Raw genomic sequence first — 24,130 nt, 5'->3', positions numbered from 1 at the left:
TAGAGACCCATTTAATCGGAGCAACATAACCTAAAAGGGCAGCCCGAGCACTTCCAATAATTCCCTCTTTAATGCGTATAATTAACCTCGGCCATTTCGTTTCCCTTGTACATCATAGCCAGACACTCGTCCTGCCACCAGCATTTTAACCTAATTAGCACAGTGTGATGTAAGGATCTTGGCTGCCATTGCTAATGGCTCACTAATGATCTTAAAGAGGGAAAGACTTCATTTCCGAAGTGATTTTTTAAAAGGTTTAATATGAAGCTTTTTTTTTTCTCTTCCTAATCCTGCAGTATATTTATCTGTAATTATTTCATTATGTTATCCCTGTACCATCATTGTCCTCTACATAATTTGCATTCATTGTAGCTGAATTAAATTAATACAGCTTTGATTAGTTCAGTGTACATGTACAGTATATGTGCACTGTAATCATTTTTTGTACATCAAAAACAAGATTCTATTAAATAGTATACTCTTTTTTTTTTTTTTTTTTAGTAAAATTAGCCATCACTTTTCAGCCTTTTAGCTAAGATTAAGTGTAGTATCCATATGAGGACTTTATTTTTGGTCAGGGGTTCAATTCCGAGCGCTGCAAAATTTGCCACTGGTCCCTTGAGTAAGGACCTTGGGTACCCTGTGGTCTTCCTAACAAACAGAAATATGTAGAAAAGTAAAAGAATTTCACAGTGCTGTAATGTATATGTGATGAATAAAGGCTTCTTCTTCTATTTATATATATGTATATGCTTATAGCAGATTGCCCTCATTAGACTATTTCGGTTGACTGAAGCTTCGAGAGGGAGGACCAGCTTGACCGGGGGTGTCTGCGCTGCGCTCGATGGAATCAGACGAATCAGACGAGATACCCAGCATGAAAGGCAACAAGCGCTATTCAGGATGCCAATGGTTATTAATTAGCATCTTGTTTGTGAACAGTACTTGACATGAAATGGAGGACAGCACACAATCGCCCCTCCCCCCTCCCATCCGCAGAGGAAGCTTTTCCTAATTGGGTCAGCCTCGTTCAGTCCTTAAGGACGAGTCGAATAATAAATTAGGGGTGGGATGGGGCGCAGGAGTGGAGGCATCACTCCAAGCTTTAAATTATGTCATTAGTAGAATGTGGCCTTAACTGAGAACAGACCAGGCAGCATCACCGAGTAGACTTAGTTTATTATTTTTGGCTTGGTTGAAAGGGAAATTTGCTTGTTATCTGAAAGGTTTTAGATTTTCTAGGGTATAAGCTACACTGGCTGGTCAGTTTATTAGGAACACCATGTTAGAGTTTGTTGCTGATTCCACAAGGTGTTGGAAAGATTCCATTCAGGTCCCTTTACTGCAGATTTATATAATTTCTGCAGATTTATAAGCTGCACATTCATATCGCAAAACTCTCATTCTTCCATGTCTCAGAGGTGCTTGACTGGATTCAGATCTGATGACTGGGGAAAGCAGCAAAATACACTGAACTCATTGTTATATTCATGGTTAGGAATCAGCTTGTGCTTTGTAACATGAAGTAGCCATTGTATGATGCATGCGATCAACTGTAATACTCAGACAGGCCGTAGCGTTCAGACAAAGCTCGAGTTGTATTAAGGAGCCCAATGCAAAGAAAACATTCCCCACATCATTTTACCACCTCCACAAGGCTGACCTTTTGACACAAAGCAGGTTGGGTCCAGGGATTTATTCATTTCGACCATGTTGATCCAATGTCAGCAAGGCAAAGCCCAGTGTAGCCTCAGCTTCCTGTTCTTCAGCTGATTTGGTGTGGATCAACGTTCCGACATGCTTTTCAGTACACCACAGCTGTAAAGGTGGATATTTGAATTACCTCAGCCTTCCTGTCAGCTCTACTGAGTCTGGCCATCGTCCTCTGACCTCTCTCATCAGCAAGACGTTTCGGCTGTAGAAATGCCGTGCACTGGATTTTTTTTTAACTCAGGAGTTTCTTCTGAAATACTTCAACTAGCCCATCTGGCAGCAACAACCATGCCATGATCAAAGTCACTGAGCTCACATTTTTTCCTCCTTTCTAATGTTTGATGTGAACAATAACCGAAGCTCTTGGTCTGTGTCTGCGTGATGTCCAGGTGCTCCTAATAAAGTGACCGGTGAGTGTATATCCCATTTCTTTTTTTTTCTATACACACACAAAAAGGACTGAATTTCATCTAAATGTCTTTGTTCAACCAACGTGAGGAAAAAATGCAGTCACTAACCTGTTTTGAGCTCTCGGATCGGGGTACCTGACATATGCAACCCAGCAAACTTCATCACTACAGGCAAAAGGGAGAGCTTGGAGGCGAGGGGAGGCTCATCAATCTAATCCGAGTCCTCCAGCCCTCCTGTGCTGGGTGGTAAATATGCAGAAGGGTAAAGTGGGATGGAACACCCCTTCTGGGTGATGAAGACTAACCATATGGCCTAGTGATTTTTTTTGTTGTAATATTCTTTCCGTCTTTCTCTCTGAGCATCCAGTCCGATTCAAAATGTGCATCTTTCTGCAAAAGTACTGTCTCTCTGGAGTCTGTTTTTTCAAACAAGGATGTATCATCACATGTATCCTCTAACAAATGTTGTTATTTTTCTGGGCTATTCATTTGCTAACAGCATTCCTATCCTGTTTGAAACATCAAACCCAGATGAGAGACAAACATTTTTGTATTTTTTTTTTTTTTTTTTTAATTTTAGCTTTCCTGATCAGCTTGCTCTGGCCACGAAGGTCGGTCCAGGTTTCTCCGGCACAAAAAAGAACCTTGAATTACCAGCAAAAATGCCAAAACCTACCATCTTTTAAATCACTTGCGGCAAATGGGAAATATGAGTGGCGGTGACAAAAACACCCACAAGAAGAGACGTAAATAGCATGGCTGAGCGAATGCAAGCTTGAGAGAGCCGGTTGCCTTGACCACATCATCACAATGCGAATACACAACTGCTTTATTGAACACAGGCCCCAATGGACCAGAGGAAAACGGGAACATTGGTTCCACACGGGCATACCACGCACCCACAACAAAGGGTCCTCGACTTCATAAGGCTCTCCGCCACTCCTCGAATGAGCCGAGCCAAGGAGAAAATGTAGCCCACAACACAGGCATAGCTGTGAGGGATTCTGGGTCACACTTAGCTGCTGCATACCTGTTTTGCTAAAAAAAAAAAAAAAAAAAAAAATCATTTCTTAAAAGTCCAGTGTGATAAACAATGAAGGAAACACAGATAATGGGAAGCAGTTCGGTTCTAACTTGTTCCTGTTGGCTGCAGCCGGGTATTTGAGGTTTTTGGTTACAGCAGATTTGAAACTATGCTGAAATTGCTATTACTTTGATTGGAGTTTCTAGATTTATAGATTGAGGAGGCTGTTTTTGTTTGTGTGTTTGCAATTGCAGCCAAACCATTTAGCATTTAAGGCTTTACAAATGAAGGGAAATTTTGCATCTTTATTGACAGTTAGACTTGGAACGGTGACATGCCAACCGAATAAGTACAATGAAAACATGCATTCAGACTTCATTTGGTACTAAAAGTTTCCAAACAAGATTCAAATGTTACTTATTCACTCCAATGAATCATTCGCTTAGCACTAATACTTCCCTAGAGCTTCATCTGAATAAACGCACACGCTCGTTTGTGATTTAATATTATTGCACGCTTAATGACCATTGGATTATCTGTCATGTCTGAGATAACAAAAAAGCTGAGTGAACTTTCTACTAAATTCCGTTTAACCACACATTCCTAGCGCTTACTCAACTCGGAGAAAGCTGTTCTCAGAGTCAGAGGTAGAGGAAAAGGAACAAAAGGAGCGAGAAGTATAAAACTTCCAAAGTGAGAGTTATGTATGAACCACATCAGTCGCTTTGGGCGTGGCTCCACGACTCAGAGAGGCCCGACGTTCCCCCGCGGACGCTAACACTACAAGAGACCACTGGTAGCGTACAGCAAAAGGGCAGAGGATAGACTTGGTGGCACTGCAGGGATTTTCAACACCACCACAAGTCCCTCTATAACAGCAAGTCAGTCAGCAAAATAAAAGTTCAAGGAATTAAGGTCTCCTTTCAAAGAATTAACGGCTTGTGCATGACTGAGCGAGGTCGGAATTTAAATTGTATTGTGCTCATAGTCTTTTTGGACAGTTCATTAACACATGAATTTTGGCTGCAAATACGGTGACTAACTGGCCATGTCTTGTGCTACGATCATGCAGATCACAGGACAAATCTATTTTCATTTTAGACCGTCTCATCCGTCTGTTGTGTTATTCTGAGGCTCAATATGCTCATTAATATGCATTTTTTGGGTGAAGACAACAACAATAATACTAATACTACTACTAATAATAAAAATAATAATGATGGGCAAGGACAATTTGTTTGTTAGTTAGTCAGAATTCTTTTTTGTATTGCTGTATAAGCCGGTTATGACAAAGTAAAAATTCCCCCCTCACCTCACCTGCTCAATCTGACATATGCAACCCAACAAACTTTATCACTAGAGCCAAAAGGGCATGTTCCATAGGGAGAGCTTGGAGGCGAGGAGAGGCTCATCAATCTGATCTGAGTCCTCTAGCCCTCCTGTGCAGGGTGGTAAATGTGCAGAAGGGTAAAGTGGGATGGAACACCCCTTCTGGGAGATGGAGACTAGCCATATGGCCTAGTGACTGTGCCAGCTATGTTAGCATGGACAGGGACTTCAGCGCTCCAGTTTGCATTTTTCTGTGCACGGGGCTTTTTCTTTCCTGGGGTATTTAAACACACGGCAAAATGGATAGTTTGTCTAATCACACTCGTAGATAACATCGACTGGTGTTCTGTAGCGGAGGTTGTGTTCAAACCTGGTAAAAGATTTCACTTTCGTAAGGATCTGATTGAATGCAAATGAAATCAAAAGAGTTTTGACCAACCTCTGCAGGTGATGGAAGAGCAGTTTCATGGTGTTATGGTTGGGTTTAGGGAGTTGACAGACCAGCTTCTTCAAAGCGTGAACCTTCTGCTTTTGCTCCTTATGTTCTGTTCGGAAAAAAAAAAGAAACAGGTAGTTTTTTTTTCTAGGTCTGAGTTATATGATGATACAGTATTGATTCTATGATACATTTTTACAATGAACAGGTACTTTTTGGAGATATCATACATATTGTGATATTAAATAAAAATATATTTATTATTATCATTATTATTATTATTATTAATATCAATTAGAATGTAATACTTTAGCATTTTTTATACCAAAGAAAAAGCAGTTGATTATATATATATATATATATATATATATATATATATATATATATATATATATATATATATATATATATATATATATATATAATGAAATATATTGAAATATATAAAATATATTATAAAAATGCCTGTACATGATATGATTTTTTTTGTCATTTTTTTTTTTATCACCCATCCCTAGTTTTAACCCTAATTACGACTTCAGCATTCATCTGAACATTTTCTCAAAATTGTCCAATTTCTTATAACCTGCTCACATACTTAATTTCGCAGAGCACTTCAAAATTCATATGTGAATAATGTATAATCTCTTTATCTTGCCATGTTTTAAATTGAAATCATTAACTTTGGATCAACTTGTAAGAACTCATTCATAGCAGTATTAATCTGGATGGAATATTGATTATTATGGTCTTTCAGTCTGGTGCTCACTCATAGATCTTTTTATTGATGTTGTGCTGGTTGGTTAATGGCTTTACAGACCTGTGGTCCTTTAAAAGCCCTCGCGATGTAACACTAGCCTTAAACGTTCACCTTTTGACCCTCATACTCCTGGCATGTCAGATGGCTGGAAGCCTCATGAAACACTACTGAGAAGCCAACCTGCATGTTATCTACAACACATAACAGCCCATTTGACCTGTAGAGGGTTTTTTTCCCCCATCTGTCATCTGTCAGGCTGTTTTTCCTCTACATTAGGAGTGTTTAATATTGAATCTTTGGAAATCAAGGTGGATGGAAGTTAGTCGGCTCTTGGAGAGCACAGGAGCACGCTAAGATCAATAACTGTACATGGATGTAATCATATCTCCTATCACTCCAGCATTCGTTTCCAGAACAGGCCATCTGATCCCTGAGCAGATGTTTGGGAACAGCTTTTGCTTGCTGAGGAACACCACCTGTGTATGTGTGTGTGTTTGTGTGTACACGGACATGCTGAGCCACTTACGAGCAGGTCAGATGCCTGCACCGCATTAGCTATTTTCCAGCTTAGTTCAAGACCTTTTTTTTTGCAACAAGGGTTTACACACACAGACTGATCCAAATTCAAGATCTCCAGTTAGAAATTGCAGAGACTCTATGTATACTAGCACACATTTTTTTAAATATTAATGTTGTGTTGGCTGTAACACAATGCACTCGTTTTAATTCATTATCGTTTCTATAGTAACAGCTCGTTCTCAGTGCCATGCATAGCGGCCGTTTAAGATAAATGAAGCCATGTTTTATAAAATGATGAAGCTTCCTGTAAGATGTCTATTTAACATTTAAGTAAGGAGTCTCCAGTGTCAGTACATTCTGTTGCCTCTGGAGTTCTCATTAGGGATGAAATTAAAATTTGAATTGAAATTTATATCCGGATTTCTGTAAAGCTGCTTTGGGACAACGGCCATCGTTAAAAACACTAGATAAATAAAATTCAAGTCAAATGAAATACAATACAATGTTTTTTTCTTGATTAATTAAAAAAATGTATTATTGTAGTAAAACATTTTTTTTTTACATCTATCTATCTATCTATCTATCTATCTATCTATCTATCTATCTATCTATCTATCTATCTATCTATCTATATGTGTGTATATATTTATGTATATGATTTTATTCTTCCTGCTTGTGCAGTGTAAAAGAGCTGGCAGTGATCACGGCCCTGGTCTACTGTACTGCCCGGGATGCCCCCTGGGCACTAATGGAGCAGATGTCTGCATGTATTCACCGTGCTGGCACGGCCCTTGCTAGCAGATGCCCTTGTCAGATGCCAGGTTTTCCAATTAAGCACAGACAGGGAACAAGTTTTAGGACTGAGAGTGGCCATGACCCACTGCTATAAGTGCCAGTAGTGCAGTGTTTAGGTACAGATATAATGATGCAGCGCACTAGCAGAAAAAATTATTAATAAAATGAGAGAGAGATGAAAGGGAGTGGCTGTTTATCATCATAATCCCTGAAAGACGTGTTCTGATTCTTAAAAAAAAAAAGCATTTAGACAAATTTTCAGCCTTTACCCAATCTGTGAAAGCCTCAACACTTATTTGGCTTTGACAACTGCATGGCAGTCGGCCTGTGAAATATTTAATCTAGTCATTATTGCTGGCATTATTGCTGTCATTAATTACTTTGCCTTTGGTGGTGAGCATATTGGAGATGGTCCCTCGTTCTGCATTGTGGACAGATGGTGCGGACAGTGTCATTAATATATAACAGAGTAAAAATGCCTGTATCTAAATCAGTGTGCACTTATACATCATGCTAATCGTTAGTCCTTTCACACAGCTGTCATTAAAGGTGTAGGCTGAGCTACAGTAACCTCATATTTTTGCTCATATATGCAACTTATTTGCTGCAGTGTCTCATCAAAAATCAGCTTGCATGGACTAAATGTACTTAATCGGAAAGAAAGATGACAATACGGTATATGAGCTATAAAAAAATCTATCGTAGCATCCTTGGTTTGTTTGCGGTAGCGATGGATGTGGTAATCAGACCCACGTTCCGTTCTAAACAACTGTGAAAGTAATCCACAAACACCAACGCCTGCTTTGTTCAAATAAAGCTCGCTTCGGCGTCTAAGCTCATCTCGGGGCTTTTGTCTACTGACTTCTGTAAGCCCTGTCAAGGCAAATATTAGCACACTGCAAATAGTCCTGCAGGTTATGATTAAGATTTTAAATGTATCCCAATTGAATGCTTTGCTTTATGAATAACAAAGTCTTAGTGGATCAGCCGCTGTAATTTATTAAACATGAAAAACTCCTTGATGAAATATAGAGACTGGGAAGCATTTTATGCGTTTGAAAGTCTTTCTGCATGCCAGCTTTGCATGCCAATGAGTTCACACCAGAGAAATTAGGCAGCCTTCATAGAAGGCATCGTTTTAAAGACTAAGTGAAAAGCTGAATAATTCTATATCATACCGCAGCTCATATAGGGTGGTGTTAGAAATCGCTAACATATTCAGCATCGAATGAACGGTGCCGCGTAGGCCGTCACGTATGAACACATCACGCTGAAGGATTTTTGTCGTATATCTCCGTGCTAACATGAAACAAAAGGAACTTGGGAGTACACACACACACACACACACATTTTAGTCAGATTCTCTGCTTGTCAACTCGAAGAACAAAACCTCAATTTGTCAGTGAGCACACATTCACTAGGAACAACAAGGCACGCTTGTGTGCGAGACAGGTGGTGGGACAATGTCGCTAAGACACCAGGCAAGATGAATAATAGATTTGAGCCCATCATGAGCCAAGAACTGCTCGCTTGCCAACCTTTGCACTCCATGCACAGAATGAGGGAATGGAAAATAAGGCCAACTGTCTACCTGAGGAAAGGAAAGTCTAAATCGTGGAGCAGGCATAGCGAATTAATAATTACATAAACGTGTGTGACGGGGGTGTGTTTCCAACATGAGTGGGATGATACATCGGTAAACAATCGAACAAAGTTGCATTTAGGTCATTGTACAAGGGGCGTTCCATAACTATATTCAGAAAGCTATGAGATGTAATGAGTAGAAATAAATAAAGTTATGGTGGTGCGAGAGCACAACCAACCACAGCCTGTTCCAATCACAATGTGCTTTTGGGCATGGCTCCTAATTGAACCGACTATGATCCAAAGTGCTCTTCCAAAGACCTTTAGCTAATGCCACCCATTTAAAGGGCAGTCATGAGTAGGAGTGAGCTTGTTTTAATGATGCACTCTGGCCAGTGTCACTATGAGAAACATATCCTTGTTCTTTTGAATGATCTTCAGCTGCCAGGTAAAAAGAAATGTATATAAAAGTGAAGCTGGAAGAGAGAAAAACTTCTGTGAGATGATAGTCATGTAAAAGCAAACATTCTGCTTTCTCTCGTCAGAATTTGAGCTGGTATAACGAATCATGACGAAATGATTCTCCGGCTCGTATGATTTTATACTACTTTCTCCCGACTGTTTATTTGCTTTTGGCCTCTTTCCTTCTTTCACTGCTGTCTTTCTCATTTCTTTCAGTATTAAAGCTCCATTTATCACAAAGTGTGTTGCAGGTTGAAGTAATTACACTGCCATCCTGCTGTGATGTGCCTTATACTGTTTTAATTAGTTGTCTAAACATTATCTATAAGTGATCAGGCGCCTCTGCTCGTTAAGCGAAAGGAGGGCTACTTGCAGTGCAAGAATATATTTATTACCAAATAACTACGTCACCTCAGGCTCCTTCTGCAACCGAATGGGAAAAAACCAGGATTGGAATTCTGTAAGTGTCCACAGGTCACGATACAATTTGTCTTTTTAAGGCTGAAGTTTGACCAGCTCTGCTTGAATGATTAATCTTACCTACTCTGAGAGAAATAGCGATAAGTATACGGTATTTGCTGATCTTTACGATCTTTTGCTTTCCAGAAGACGCGTGAACAATGAATTAAAAGATGTTGACTCGACTCAACAATTTACATTAAAATTTATTCAAGAACAATTACACATAATTACAGTTTGGTTATGAATTTCCATTTTCTAGCTAGATCATCCAATAGGGTTTTCCAGCAGCAACAAAAAAAATCAGAGATAGAAAATGAGGACTGTGGGCTTGTGAGGCAGCCGTGCGCTCTAAATGAAGGGGACGGCGTAATCTATCCCCTGTCAATCACAGTTACACTAGTAGCTGGGAGCATCTGTGAGGTCATGTATGTGGAAGAGGGCAGATAGCACTGATTTTTTTCTGTTGGCCTGTGATACAGCATGAGCAGCAGTAAGAAAAGATGCAGCTGGTCAGATTGATGTGTCTCAGGGAAGCATGTGTCAACCTTCACCCTCAGGAGCTGGTAGCCTTCATGTGATCATGTGATATGAGGGTGGGAATTGGCCAGGATTAAAACAGGGAGAAGGGTGTGTGTGTGGGCAATTTGATATAAAAGCAGGAGACAATTTAAAAATGAAAAAAGGACTAATATTACATGTAAATGAAAAGCATTAATAAATATCTAATAGAAATCGAGTATATTACCAATCTATTGCTGCATGAATAACCAGAATTTTATTCATCACATTAATCACTGTAAATATGTTTGAATTTAACAGCTTATTATTCAACAGCTTATAAAATAGCACTTGATCCATCACCTCATATAATTCTGCAGGTTACTTTTGTTTTGTCGTATGCTGACGGTTATAGTGAGCACAACTCAATGAAGCCACGAGACACTAAACTGAGGTCATGACTACATAATTTGTATGTAGCTTATAATCATGATTTTCTCTATTTTTGTAGAATTCAAAAAAAATAATGCCATCAAAGTATCTCCTGTAATGAAATTTTACACAAATTCATAGTTTCATGTAACTTCTAAATAAACCTGTAGCTGCATCTGAAATCTGTTCAGTATGAAACTAAATAGCTGTGTATTTAAAGATCCTTATAGATAGATGCCTTTATAATCTGTATTATAAAAATATACCCTGCTGATAGAATAGGTCTAGCAAACATGAATGGAAATTAGCAGCCAACGGTTAAGTCATAAGTAGAGGCTATATGGTTTAATTTACTGTTAACTGTTGGCACTTTTGACTGGACTATTCCTTTAAAGTGGAAAAAAAAATCCATTATAAACATTTAGCAGTCATTGAGGCATGCTGAAATAAGAACATGCCACCTTATGAGGTAGAGTGCCCAAGAGAACCAGCATGGCGTCAGTTGGCCTGCTAATATGGGGCCCAGAGTTCGGCCTGCAGTGGTGTTGGGGGTTCCATGTGATATTAAAGCTGATCTGGTGACAGCTTCAGTCTGCAGTTCAGGCTTTGGCTTTGCCCCCTGGCCTAAGGAATTCCCCCTGCTCCCCAGAGAACGGTTTGGGAAAACCAACCTCCCTATCAAAGAGTGCCCCCTTTTGGCCGGCAGGTGTGTCAGAATGGCCGTGAAGTATGGTCAGTTTGAAATCCTATTTTTACATGGCTTTAGGCCAAGCATTTAAGTGAAATGTTTCCAGAATCAGACACTATTAGAAATGACAAAACGGTTCTCAGGTTTCAGGAACTCTCAACCGCTGGTCATTGTCTTTAGGTTTACTGTTGAAAGTTTATTTTTAATGGCTACATGCGTGGAATAAGGCGCCACAAGGAATTTATCCTAAATGTTTCAATATGTGCTTGTAATTTCAACAAGAGAATTGAAATATATGTTTTAAAGGGAAAGGATCCAGGGAAGTAATTATGCTCTTTCAAAAACTTCCAGAATGGTGACCAGATTTCCCAAGAATTGTTATTTAACAGAACAGTGCTGGTTTCCAGCGAGAGAAATGTGATAGAATGCAGTGTCACTTACTTATGGCCTCCACGAACATTTCGAAAAAGCGAAAGGGAAACAGAGGCTCTGGCAGTTCACGGAAAAACATCTTTAGCGCACCAGTGATGACATTAATGTCCTCCCATTGGCTGTCACCCAAATTCAGCTCCTCCTCTGGGGGGGGAAAGAACCAAACAGAAGGAGGAGGCAGGAAACAATTACAACATCAGTCTTTTGATGAGCAAATTAGAGAATGCTAATCATGATGTCAGTGTTCTTTTGTTCCTCCAGTAGGACACAAACCTGTTAATTTGCCCCTTGAGAACTCAGAGACATTGTTCTTTGTGTCTTTTATATGTACTGAGAATATCTTTGAATATCATTGAGTGCAAAATACAATGAAAAATGAGCCTTTGGCAGAAAGACACTGTTGTAAATAGAAAAGACTGCATATGCATACAGAAACTTTAAAGTAAAAAAAAAAAAAAAGAAAAGAAAAGAAAAAGCTGTTTTTATTTGAAGGGTACCTTGATCAACTAGGAAGCGTAGTTTCTGTATAGTGGCCAGGTTACCACTCACCCTGTATATCCCATCAGCCTCAAGCCCTATGAGAAACAGATTTAAAAAAAAAAAAAAAGATATGTTTATTATGGTGAGCTATTAATAATTGCAACACTATAATGATTGACTTTTCTCCAAAAGCTACATACCTCGTTTTTCCACTTCCTTGACACACAGCTGGACAAATTTGGGAATCGTGGTCCCTTCACGCTGACACAAAGTCAACATGTGACATCCAAAGACGCAATCTGCAAGATGACTTTTCTTTTAATCATTTTCATTGAACTTGGCATGGCGGGTTTCAAAAAGTAAAGCATTTTAATTTCTCAAATGTCACTTAGTTTGAGCACTTTTCTGAAGCCGCCATCAGACGGACACGACCCTCGGTCCTGTGACACAGTTCTATCAAACTGCGACTGTCAATATGGAGTTACTCACAGTCTATTAACTTCCTCATCATTCGGCGTTTGAACTAATACGCGGCCAGCCAAGCGCTCCCCGAGGCTTATGGAACATCAAAGATGGCCTGCTCTCGTTTGAGCACTCAGTAAAGGGTGGAGGGGGTTAGGAGGAGGAGGAGGAGGAGAAGGAAGAGGAGGGGAGGGGAGGCTGCGCCAAATGCATAAATGACTGCAAGCAAGCCACCTTTGCATATAAATTTCTATTCGCACCACTTACTGGAGAAATATATGGAAGTAGAGCCCTTTTATTAAATAAATTACCCTTTAATGGTGCGTTTGTGAGAGGAAGGGGAAAGAAGAGTAATATGGTAAGGGATCTTCTCCTAACTAGCTTGCCTTGGAGCTCTGCCAGTGCTGTCAGTTCAAGGGCCACCTGCGCTATTTCTTAATCCCAGACTACTTTTATTTTCAGCATTGTCCTCTTTTATCATTAAAAAGCTTAAAGACGAAATTACAAATATCATTATTTTCAGCTAAGAATTCTAAATATGCTAATAATTTGTTCTAGGATTAAGGAATGCGGCTCTGCTGGCTTGATGAGGTGGTAGATTTGTTCTGTCTTAAATGGGAAAATACCCCAATTAAGTAATAGCCCAGAATTTCACCTAGATTAATACTAATGGCTTCTACTAGGATATTGTGATGGAAAACATACAGAATTTTGCGTAACCCTGACACTGGAGACTCCTTACAGAGTTACAGAGTTTCACCAAATCTTTTTATTATACAATATGGAAAAAAGTATGTGAACACCTGACCGGCACAGCACACTCATATATACTTGTTGAACATCCCATTCCAAAACTATGGGCATTGATATGGAGTCAGACTCCTTTACTTTTTAAGATGTATTTCCACTACATTTTGAAGTGGGTGTGTTGATGTTTGAGCATTAGTTCAGTCGGTGTTCCAGTTCATCCCAATAGTGTTCACTGGGGTTGTGGAAGGTTAGTGGTTAAGGCTTTGGGCTCCTGATAGGAAGGTTGTAAGTTTGAATCCCAGGTCCACCAAGCTGCCACCACTGGGCCATTGAGCAAGCCTCAATTGCTCAGTTGTATAACTGGATAAGAGCTTCTGCCAAATGCCAGAAATGCAAATGTAGGTCAGGGTTCTGTGCAGGACACTGAAGATTCAAGATCCGCAAACCATGTCTTTGTCCGAGCTTTGTGCACAGGCGCATTGTCATTCAAGCCTCTTAGTTCCAGTGAAGGGAAATTAAAAGCTACATCATAGCAAAAAAAAAAACAAAAAAAAAACACATGGGTGCAATGGTCAGGTGTCCTGTACTTTTGGCCAGACAGTGTATACAAGTCCCTGTGTGTGGGTTGTTACTGTACAAATAATAAGCACATTAATATAAACGTGTGACTTATAAGAATTATAGCTGACATGATTGTCAGTGCTGCTGACATAGAACATTGTCTGAGATATAAATTCTATTAGACTTCTTTTTTTGCACTTCACCTTTAATGAGGCCTTTCTCCTGTAGTGTTTTCATGGAGGGCCGTCTGGAGATGAACTTCTTGAGGCGATTCTTCACGCCGTTCTTATCTGCGCTGTCAGAGGCACTGTAGTTCAGCTTGAACACTGCCCACGTTATAGAGAAGAAACCCATTTTATTAACAGTATCTGAGTGAGTGTTGGTTTGTGTGCTATATTTCATTAAGAAAACATCTGGGAAATTTCACTGAAGATTATGTGGATACACCTTTATGGTATTTATGCCTAATATTTATCCCTAATGAGAAGCCTGAGGCAATGGTGAAGAAAAACTCCCTGAGATGATGTGAGGAAGAAACCTTGAGATGAACCAGGCTCAGAATCCTAAGGAACCTCATCCTCATTTGCATGACACTGGACAGTAAATAATGTAAATGTAAATAATGTCCTATCTATAACTGTTTATTGTCAAGTTTTTCTCTCAGGAAGACTTTTCACAATTCTGGGTAATATATAATGCAGAAAAGGTGGCCTGAAAACAATAATTAGTCAGAACACCAAGAGGTTTATAAAGAGGTCTTTCCAAATTTTTTGGTGTGTGTTCTGTCACTGACACACATTACTCACTGAGAGATCGTCTGTTCTCTGATTTCGGCTCTTTGCCTTTGGATTTTATTGAGTCCTGGGATCGTCTGGCCAGACACTCTGTGCTGTTGGACCTGTGTAATGGGGCCTTTCCTCCACCGGACCCTGTGCCTGCACTGGGCTGTGAAACAGGCAAGCAGAATCAAAGTCAGAAGTGATTCAGAAGTGTAGTTGACTTTCTTTTAAAATTTCACACTACTGTATGAAAGGGGGGGCAACTTTTCTTCTTTTGATGAATTCTTTCTCTTTACTCATTTTCAGAATTTTTATCAGAGGTTTCATTAAGTATTAAATTCACGTGATTTAAACTGTTACTGCATAGCATGTGCTGTGAAACATCGTTGCTCACTTAAACCCTTTTTTTTTAGCTAGAATTACACCGATCAGGCATAACATTATGATCACCTGCCTAATATTGTGTTGGTCCCCCGTTTGCTGCCAAAACAGCCCTGACCCATCGAGGCATGAACTCCACTTGATCCCTGAAGGTGTGCTGTGGTATCTGGCACCAAGATGTTAGCAGCAAATCTGCTTACAGGACTTAAGGGATATTTACAGGACTTAAAGGATACTTTTAATAGATACTGAACACCCCACAAGAGCTGCAGTTTTGGAGATGCTCTGATCCAGTCGTCTAGCCGTCACAATTTGGCTCTTCGTCAAACTCGCTCACATCCTTACCCTTGCCCATTTTTCCTGCTTCTAACACATCAACTTTGAGGACAAAATGTTCACTTGCTGCCTAATATATCCCACCCACTAACAGGTGCCATGATGAGGAGATCATCAGTGTTATTCACTTCACCTCTCAGTGCTCATAATGTTATGCCTGATCGGTGTATACTTACTGACCACTTTATTAGAAATATCTGTGGCCCTGCTAATCACCCAGTCATGTGGCAGCAACAGAAGCACAATGCATAACATCATCCAGGTGAAGCTCTAAAGCTCTAGTGAATGTTCACATTAAATATGTGATATTAGAGACTTTAACTGTGGCATGACTGTTGGTACCAGATGGGCTGCTTTAAGTCTTTCAGAAGCTGCTGATCTCTTGTGATTTTCACATACAACAGTCTATAGAGTTTACACAGAATGGTCATTCCAGTGAGCGGCAGTTCTGTGGGTGGAAATGACTCCTGTCAGCCAAGAACAGGAATCTGAGATTACAGCAGGCAAAAGATCACTAAAACTGGACAGCTTGAAAATAATCTGCCTCGAGGTTCCACTTATAGTGTATCTCACTTGCTTTTCTGCTTATGTGGTTATTTGTGTTACCGTAGCCATCCTGCCAATCAGACTGGACGTTCTCCTCTGAGCTCTCTCTCCTCAACAAATCATTTCCATCTTCCTACCATTCTGCCATTCTGTATAAACCACTGAGCATGAAAATCAGCATTTTATGAAATATCTCACAAGTAAGAAGCGTTACAGATGAAAATCCAGGCCATTAATCTCTGTAATCTCTGTGCACATCTGACAAAGACTTCATGACCATACATACATCTGAATTACATCCTGGGAGTAACTTAGACTCGTTCTAATGTGTTCACTCACTCACTGAATGAATCTAGAAATGATTAATGCATAGCTCTGAGTCCTGTAATGAAGATGCAGTTTCAGACACTAAGAGCACATACTGAAATTCCCTTGAATTTCCTGAGCTGCACCGTAATAAAATGACTCACTGATTTTTCTGCTATTTTTTTGATGACATCATGCCATTTACTGATGGTAGGGTAGTCATCCGATTGCAGAAGCAGCTCCTCACCAGACCTTGTTGTTATCTGTGGATAATAAAGAATAAATACTATCAATTGAAATCATTATATAACGTTTCCATAGCTAAGTGAACAGATTAATATATGGAATCTCATGGAAATATTCAAATAATAAAATAGACAAAGACTGTATTAAGGTCACATGACTGTTGTTATTGTCTAGAGGTGTGAATTGGTGTCAGAGTGCCAGGGTAAAGATGTTATGACAGCATCGTAAGTATGATAAGTAAGATGATAAGTGAGGGCTTTGAGCTATATAGAAATGACCTCCTGCAGGCTTCGGTCCAGTTTAGGTGTTACTTGATTCAAACTCGAATTGAATTGGTTCTCTTGTGCATTTACAGCCGAGTTGTTCACGCCTGAGAACAGGATACCAATGCTTTTTTCCCCACACTATTGGCCCTAACTTCATTGGTGGTGTTCAGGATTTCCATTGTTCACAATTGCCATGAAAGTCTTTGTGGTCAAAAGTTTGTGGACACCTGACTATCACACCCAGAGGTGCTTGTCAAACATCATTCCACACTGGGTTCCTTTTTGCTCTTATTAATCAGCTCCACTCTCCAGGTTTTCCATTCAATTTTGGAGAATGGCTGTGGAGATATTTTGCTCCGTAGTTCTCATGGAAATTGTGTTTCCAGCTTTGGGTAAAGAACACATTTAGTAGTGATGGTCATATTATCTCTTGGCCATATAATGTAGCGTGAATAGACTTTAAAAAAATCAGCTAGGTTTTACTTTGAACTACAGGAGCTTTGATGTAAAGTAGGCTATTAATAAATAGATGACTGTTGATTTCAGCTGTATCGTTACTCATATCTGCTCTGTGCCGTCATTGTAAAGGCTGAACAGGATGTGAGAAAAGAATAGAATATCCTCCTTCAGGCTTATCTTCGTTCGCATGATACCTTACTAAATGCTGCCCTTGTTTTCCCCCAGAGACGTAACTGCACATGGCACCATCACACAGCATAAGTGCCTTTCACTGACAATCCTAGCAAACACCCCTGCTAAGGTCAGCGTTGTCACATACTCTTGGAATTTCCTGATGCTTGCTGCTTGACACTGCATTAATACAAAAGCGAGAATTGTTTTAACATTGCTAGCATCTAAAAATACCAGATGGTATCACAGGGCATCTTGTTCTGTAGTCACTCTACAAAGACATGTAGAGTTTGTGCCTTTTGGAATGAGGCTTTTCTGACTCTGAGAGAGAATGGCAGATGGGATCGGAGCGGTCTCTTTGGGGATAGTGGGCAGAAACAGGGAATGATTTGGGGCAGAATGTCAGAATGGGTTTGCTAGATCTCCATTTTTAGATGTAGATTATGTGAGCGAGTTTTTGTTCTAGATCTCAGTCTGCCTATGGACATGAACATAGTTTGTGGATACTGGAACTGATAGGAACAAATACATACACTAGTAAACCATGCACAAAAGAAACTGAAACCTTTATTTATTTTATTTAATGAAATTTCCAGCTGTGTTAAATCTTTAATACACATCTGAGACCAATGACCTTTAAAGTAATCATGAAGCCAGAAATCCTTTGCACCATAAAAAAATAGCATTGTATAAAAAATGAACATTTAGCAAGCTAACTCGTGCTGACATGAGCGTTCATTCATTGTTAGCATTTTGGGTAAACGATTCCTTGATTCCTTTAACAAATTAAAGGCTAAACTTCTATTAACTTCTCTTTAATGGCCAGTCAGTTTCCTGGCAGTAACTCTTCTTCTGAGGTTTAAAGGAAAAGGAAAATATCTTTAAACATCAAAGCATCTCATTTTAGTTTATTGACCTCAGGCAGATTAGCAGAGAAATTGAAAGATGAAGCTGCCATTTCTTACAAAAGGAGTGCGTGTTTTTCAATCTGATTTTAATCTTTTAAATATTCATATACATATTCATATCTTATCCCTCAGCTACCACTCGTAATCTCAGTCCTTAATGCTTTAAGAAATGTCTGGTTGCAGTTTGTCTCTGGTTCGGCCCACGAAGCAAAGAGAAATCAGTGTAGACAAGGTTGTTTGAGTTCTATCTATCAACCAGCAAGTCAGTATCTAGTATGAACCCACACACACTATATGTCCAAAAGTTTGTGCACACCTGACCATCGCACCTTTTTTTTGCTTCTTCCAGATTCAGTTCCCACTTTCCTATTACAATCAACTTCACTCTTTTCTTCTGTGAAGGCTTTTCTCTAGATGTTGGAGTGTGGATTTGTGATCATTCAGTTACAAGAGCATTAATTAGGAGAATCTGAGTAAGAGTATGGAGGTCTGGGGTTCATCCCAAAGGTGTTCAGTGGGGTTGAGTCAGACTCTGGGCTCGGTGCAGGACACTCCAGTTTTTCCTGCCTTCATAGAGCTCTGTGCTTTGTGCACAGCTGCACTGTCATGCTGGAACTGGGTTTGTGTCCCTTAGTTCCAGTAAAGATAAACTGTAAACCTACAATATAAACACTTCCTGTATAGTTGGTACCTCCAGGTTTGGAGAATGAGCATGTCTGGGTGTGAGCGCCAGGTGTCCACAAACATATACAGGCAGTTTCCTGGACAAGGTTTAAAATAAGACAAAAATAAACCAAATATAGCTTACTTAAACAGTTCTGACAAACAGCATTAATCTGAAATCTCCTGGGAGGTTAAATTTAAGCCTCAATATCGTCCTGGAGAGTTTCTCCAATCATCCATCAGGGAATCGGTTGGTAAATCCAGGATTAGGATATGACTAGGACTGTTTCTGTGCATTACTGAGAAAGCAGATTTCTGTTAATCTGGTTTTAAAGGCTGTTTAAATCTAGAACTAGGCTTAATCTCTGCCCACATAGTGCAGGTATGCTCTTTCTCAATCAATTCCCACATTTTCTTTATGCTCTAACCAAAAAAAACAGACTTAAAGCCACTGTATAAAGATTGATGAGGAAAACATTTAGCTGTAAATATTCTAAATCTGTCTCTTAAGAGTAATAAAACATAAGTGTGATGTGCTTTCTGGTTTTACAATGTATACCAGTCTTTAGCTCAGCAGAAAAAAAACAATATTGTGGCTAACATCAGATAACATTAGCATTAAATATTACAGACGTTATTACAAACCACATGCAACAAGCTTAATACACCTTCTAGCGTAACAGGAGACTGATGTTTATGCAGCAGATTTCAAAGGCGTGTTTTGTGCTTGTATTGTATATCGTTATAAGTATATAAGTTATACAATGAAGAAGGAGCAGCTTTTCAGGGGATATGAAATCTAACTCTGTCTGTGCTGAGCTTCTCATCACTTGAGATATTTAGTAAGATTGGTTTATTAGAAACATTATAAAATCAATCAGTACTTGATTAGACAGAATAATAAGGTTCTGCATGGATTTGGCCAAATTTTACTTTCAGACCGTTTGAGAATTTGTGTGATGTAAATTTGAAGTTTCAGGATGTCAAAACCTTCGATATGTGAAAAAGTATTACTAAAGGGTATGACTTTTTCAACCTTTAGCATGTAAATTTCACTTCAGGAAAATGATTAGTTTACATTTTATATCTAAGACGCTCAGTCCTGGAGCTTCTGGATAAGTTCTGTGGTAAAGATGGTGGTATTTTGGCTCTTGTCTGGCTGACATCTGTGGATTCCAGAACTGTTGTGGGCAAGTTAAGGCTGATTTCTGGTGACATTGTGAAGTTTTGATCTGTTTCCGTTTGACTTTTGGCAAACCCCATTTGGGCCAACCTTGGGCAGTAATTCCATTATTTTGTGAGCCAAACTAACACCCAGACCCGGCCCAGAACCGATTTGCTATCAGGGACAGAATATGCCTGACCCAGTACATGAAATGCTTGACCATTAAACAGGTTGATTCCATGTCTTTACATTCCAGCTGTTTAACAGTTTACTGTAGACCGCTTACACTGCATATGTTTTTATGACCAGGTTCGATTCCTGGACTGGAAGCAACCTAGCCACTGGGATTTGCTTAACTCCCTCTCACTTTTCCCAAACCTGGAAGAAACAGAAGGGTATCCGGCAAAAAAAAAAAACCTGCACCAACTCGAACATGATCCGCTGCGACGACTCCTTACAGAAGAAGAACAAAAACCAGGAACTGAAACAGCCTTGCTTGGCATTCTTACTTCTTTCTCTTTTATATCCCAGTGACATTCAGGAATATTTAAAACCTTTCTGTAAAGATTTTTAGCAAATCAGCAAAATCAATCATATTAGGTCATATATCATACGAATAAGGTTAAGTATAAGATGAAGAAGGTTTAGAATAAGGTTTCTTAAAGTGGTTTTGTTCTAAATGATCAAAACTCTTACAAACTTCTTGTGAGGAAATAAAAAAGGAGCATAACATGAATCCAATGCCTTTTTATGCCTGTGTTTAATGAGGAGTAATTTTATATCCAAGCTCACACTTGGTCTGTTAATTAATGTTTAATAAGGCAAAGCAGTACAAAGAGCTGTATGTCATTTATAACTTCACATTTGTATTTTTCTATTAAATTAACCATTCATTTGAGTGCTTCATAAAGACACAACTTTAAAGCACTTTGGATTGTGGGATTCATTTTCTCCAGTTTTACATCGAAGTAGGAATGAGTCTGATTTAGAAGGCCATCAACTTTAATAAGCCAGAAAACAAAGGATAAGTGGGGGTGAGGTGTTTTTTTTCTTTCTAACCCTGCTGCATGATTAAATGATGCTTCAAGCTTGAGTTGAATATTAAACAAACAAAAATGAGATCAAGATGTACTCTATGCATGGTAGTCATTTTTTTTTTTTTTTGGAATATTCTCATCAACATAGAGCTTCCTGGATGGCATGAAAACCTGGAGATTGAATTTAGCTGCTCTCTATTTAGGAAAAAAGGTCTTTCTCTCTCCGAACTGATTATCCGAGTGTCTCCGAAAGCTCAAACTGCACAATGATCTCACATGTGCCACATTCTGAAAAGATGCAACAGCTTCACATGTCAGAGGAAGCTCATGTTTGTTTAACACCCTCCTTGTGTCTGATAGCTTTTTTCAAGACACAGGAGATACAGCTAGTGGTAGGACTTGCTCATGGTTAGAATGATGTGAGAAAAAAAACAGTGAGTCCGTCTGAATTTGAGTCACAAGAACAGCATACTTTTTGGGGGGTTATGGTACCCTGTCTATGTTTTAGTCATCAGGGCCTAAATAACAATTGTGTGGTCCTTACAAACTTCTAGAAATGAACAAATACTCTGAGGCGACAACAACAACAACGGATCACACTACATTTTAATGTAGTCAATTTTTCCTGAAAAGTAAACAGGAGAAAAATAAGTGCACCCTATATACTGAATATAAAACACCTTTAGCAATAATTACTTGAGGTAAATGTTTTCTGCAGGCTTATCATCTTTACATCATTGCTGAAGTTCATGGATGTTTGAAGGCATTTGTTTATGCACAGTGTCCACTGCAAAGTTCAGGTCTGGACTTTGCCATTACAGATCGGGATCATTATCCTATTGCATGAGCCAATTTCGCTGCAGTTTCGGCTGATGGATGGATGGCTACACATTTGCATTAAAAAGTCTGAACTTAATTGAAGCGTTCTGAATTTCGAATCATTTGGAGATGGACTTATAACCCTTCCCAGATTCCAGCAGTATTTGCTTCTCTGTGGTCATGGCTGATGTACGTTTCACAATTCTTGATAATTAACTAATATGTATTGCTTTAGTAACACGATAATTGCTCTCTTAAGGATTGTGGAAGTAGGAATGGTGTACTATTCTTATTTATTATCTGTTCTTGAGAGTTTTAATGCAACTGGAATATTATGTATTTGTTACTGATTTGGAATGAAATCTATTGATTGTGGCAGACGTGTACTCCTTTTAATTTTGATTTAAACTTTTGTTTTATAGGAAGGAAATACTAAGAATATTCAAGAATACCAGGATGCAGTTCTTTATGCATCTATATTCATATATACATCTTTATTCATATATAATTAACTTACATTATTATTTTTTCAGTGTTTGTTTTTCCATATATTTGGCCTTCAAAACAGAAATTTTTGAACATTCATAAAAACATTTCTTTTTTCTTTTCATTGCATGCATCACATTTCCCATTTCTAGATTCTTGAACACAATAAATAAATTCTAATTGTAAATAATTATTCCATTATTATTCTTAATGCTGAGGAAGTCAGTTAGTTAAAGCATACACATTATTCCAAGTGAAATAAATTCTAATTGTAAATAATTATTCAATTATTACTCTTAATGCTGAGGAATTAAGTAAGCCAGAGCATATAAATAAATTTAAAGGCTAGTAAATTTTCTGTGGCTTTACTGGAAAAATATCTGTCCACAGTCCACATGTACAAACTGTGATTACGGATCGGATGACAGAATATTTCGTTTTCTCTTTAGATAATCATGCTGATTGTAAGCAGAATTTGTGATCTTATTGTCCTGACAGTCATCAGTTTGATTTCTATAATAAATGACAACCTGAAAAGCATTTCATAATTACTCGAGACAACACATCACAGCATTAGCTCATATTAATAAATAATCTCTACTAGCAACTCCATCAGGCCCATTACTGGGGCTTCTATTCAGGCATCTCTGTAAGTGTGAGTGATATTCAGTGGAACCTCAGCATACGAATGCCCTCCCTTACAAATTTTCTCCTTAAGAATTGAAATTTTGTGTTTTCGAACCGAACCGAATGCCGGCTAAGTTGCGTGTATGTCCGGGATCAGTGGAAAGCCAAGCGAAGCTGATTTTATGCATTTTTTTTTCAGTCAGTGAAAGCTGTTTTGAAAGCGTCAACCCCCGATACCAATGTTGCCTTTGTCATGCATTCAAAAGCTAGGTGATTTTTGCATGTTTTTTTTGACAGATTGGTGGCGTGGGTGGTCTGTTCTATTTTTAGCCCAAGCTTGGTGGCACGACTTCCTGTGAGGACCCTTGACATGGAATGCTTGGCTTGGGTCAGTTCTTTGTAAGCAGCCATACAGTTTACATACGCTTCGTATTGGTAATATTGGTCATATTTTCAGGTGGCTGGAACGGATTATCTGCATTTAAATTATTTCTTATGGGAAAATTTGTTTCGCAATACAAATTTTCACCTTAAGAACTCACCTCCAGAATGAATTAAATCTGTATGCCTTAAACAGCCTGCAAGGTGCTGTATGAGGAATCACAGCACAATTCACATCACTGATAGTCATCTTCGTTGGTGATCACTGATAATGTAAAGTTGGATTTTGACTTTTTTTTTCGAGTCGGATACAATGACCCAGTTTACGCATCTCAAATCAAAAACCCAGGAGTCATTTAAAATGCCCTCCATCCTTTTAATGACTAATTACTCTGCTTTCTGCTTTATATTTTGCCTTGCTTTTGCTATAAATGATTAGGCTTTGACCAAAAAAGTCAATTCAGTTTGTAATTAGACAATTTACACAATACACACATGATTATATCCCCAGTGATGTTAGTGTGAACTGAGATCAGATGACTGAAGAGGCAGCGGTGTGGCGAGCGACTTTCATATAACTTGTAAAATATTATAATACTATAAAATGTGTCAGTAATGTTTTTCCATAAGTACATTAATTTATGAGTGCAGGTTCCAGATTTTCTTCCTTGTCCTTTTTTTTAAGGAGTAACCGGATTTTAAAACAAATCCAAAGAAACCTGTGGTGTTCAAAACCTTTATATTGTATACCACACCA

At 38.8% G+C, this 24,130-nt stretch overlaps 1 protein-coding gene across 2 annotated transcripts in view; it reads right to left on the bottom strand.

The window, feature by feature from the left end:
• Nucleotides 1–24,130, bottom strand: part of arhgap15 (Rho GTPase activating protein 15) — a 40,505-nt gene that overhangs the window by 2,277 nt on the left and 14,098 nt on the right. For both annotated transcript variants that reach the window (XM_058391715.1, XM_058391714.1), the window contains exons 7-13: nucleotides 16,310–16,408; nucleotides 14,604–14,742; nucleotides 14,001–14,123; nucleotides 12,225–12,323; nucleotides 12,042–12,119; nucleotides 11,554–11,688; nucleotides 4,916–5,021 (exon numbers count right to left, since the gene is read on the bottom strand). In XM_058391715.1, coding sequence (XP_058247698.1) covers nucleotides 4,916–5,021; nucleotides 11,554–11,688; nucleotides 12,042–12,119; nucleotides 12,225–12,323; nucleotides 14,001–14,123; nucleotides 14,604–14,742; nucleotides 16,310–16,408 — 779 coding nt within the window. The remainder of the gene's footprint in view (nucleotides 1–4,915; nucleotides 5,022–11,553; nucleotides 11,689–12,041; nucleotides 12,120–12,224; nucleotides 12,324–14,000; nucleotides 14,124–14,603; nucleotides 14,743–16,309; nucleotides 16,409–24,130) is intronic.

The sequence above is a fragment of the Hemibagrus wyckioides genome, linkage group LG06, assembly GCF_019097595.1.
Source record: "Hemibagrus wyckioides isolate EC202008001 linkage group LG06, SWU_Hwy_1.0, whole genome shotgun sequence".
In the NCBI taxonomy this organism is placed as follows: Eukaryota; Metazoa; Chordata; class Actinopteri; order Siluriformes; family Bagridae; genus Hemibagrus; species Hemibagrus wyckioides.
This window is presented reverse-complemented; position numbering and strand designations above follow the sequence as displayed.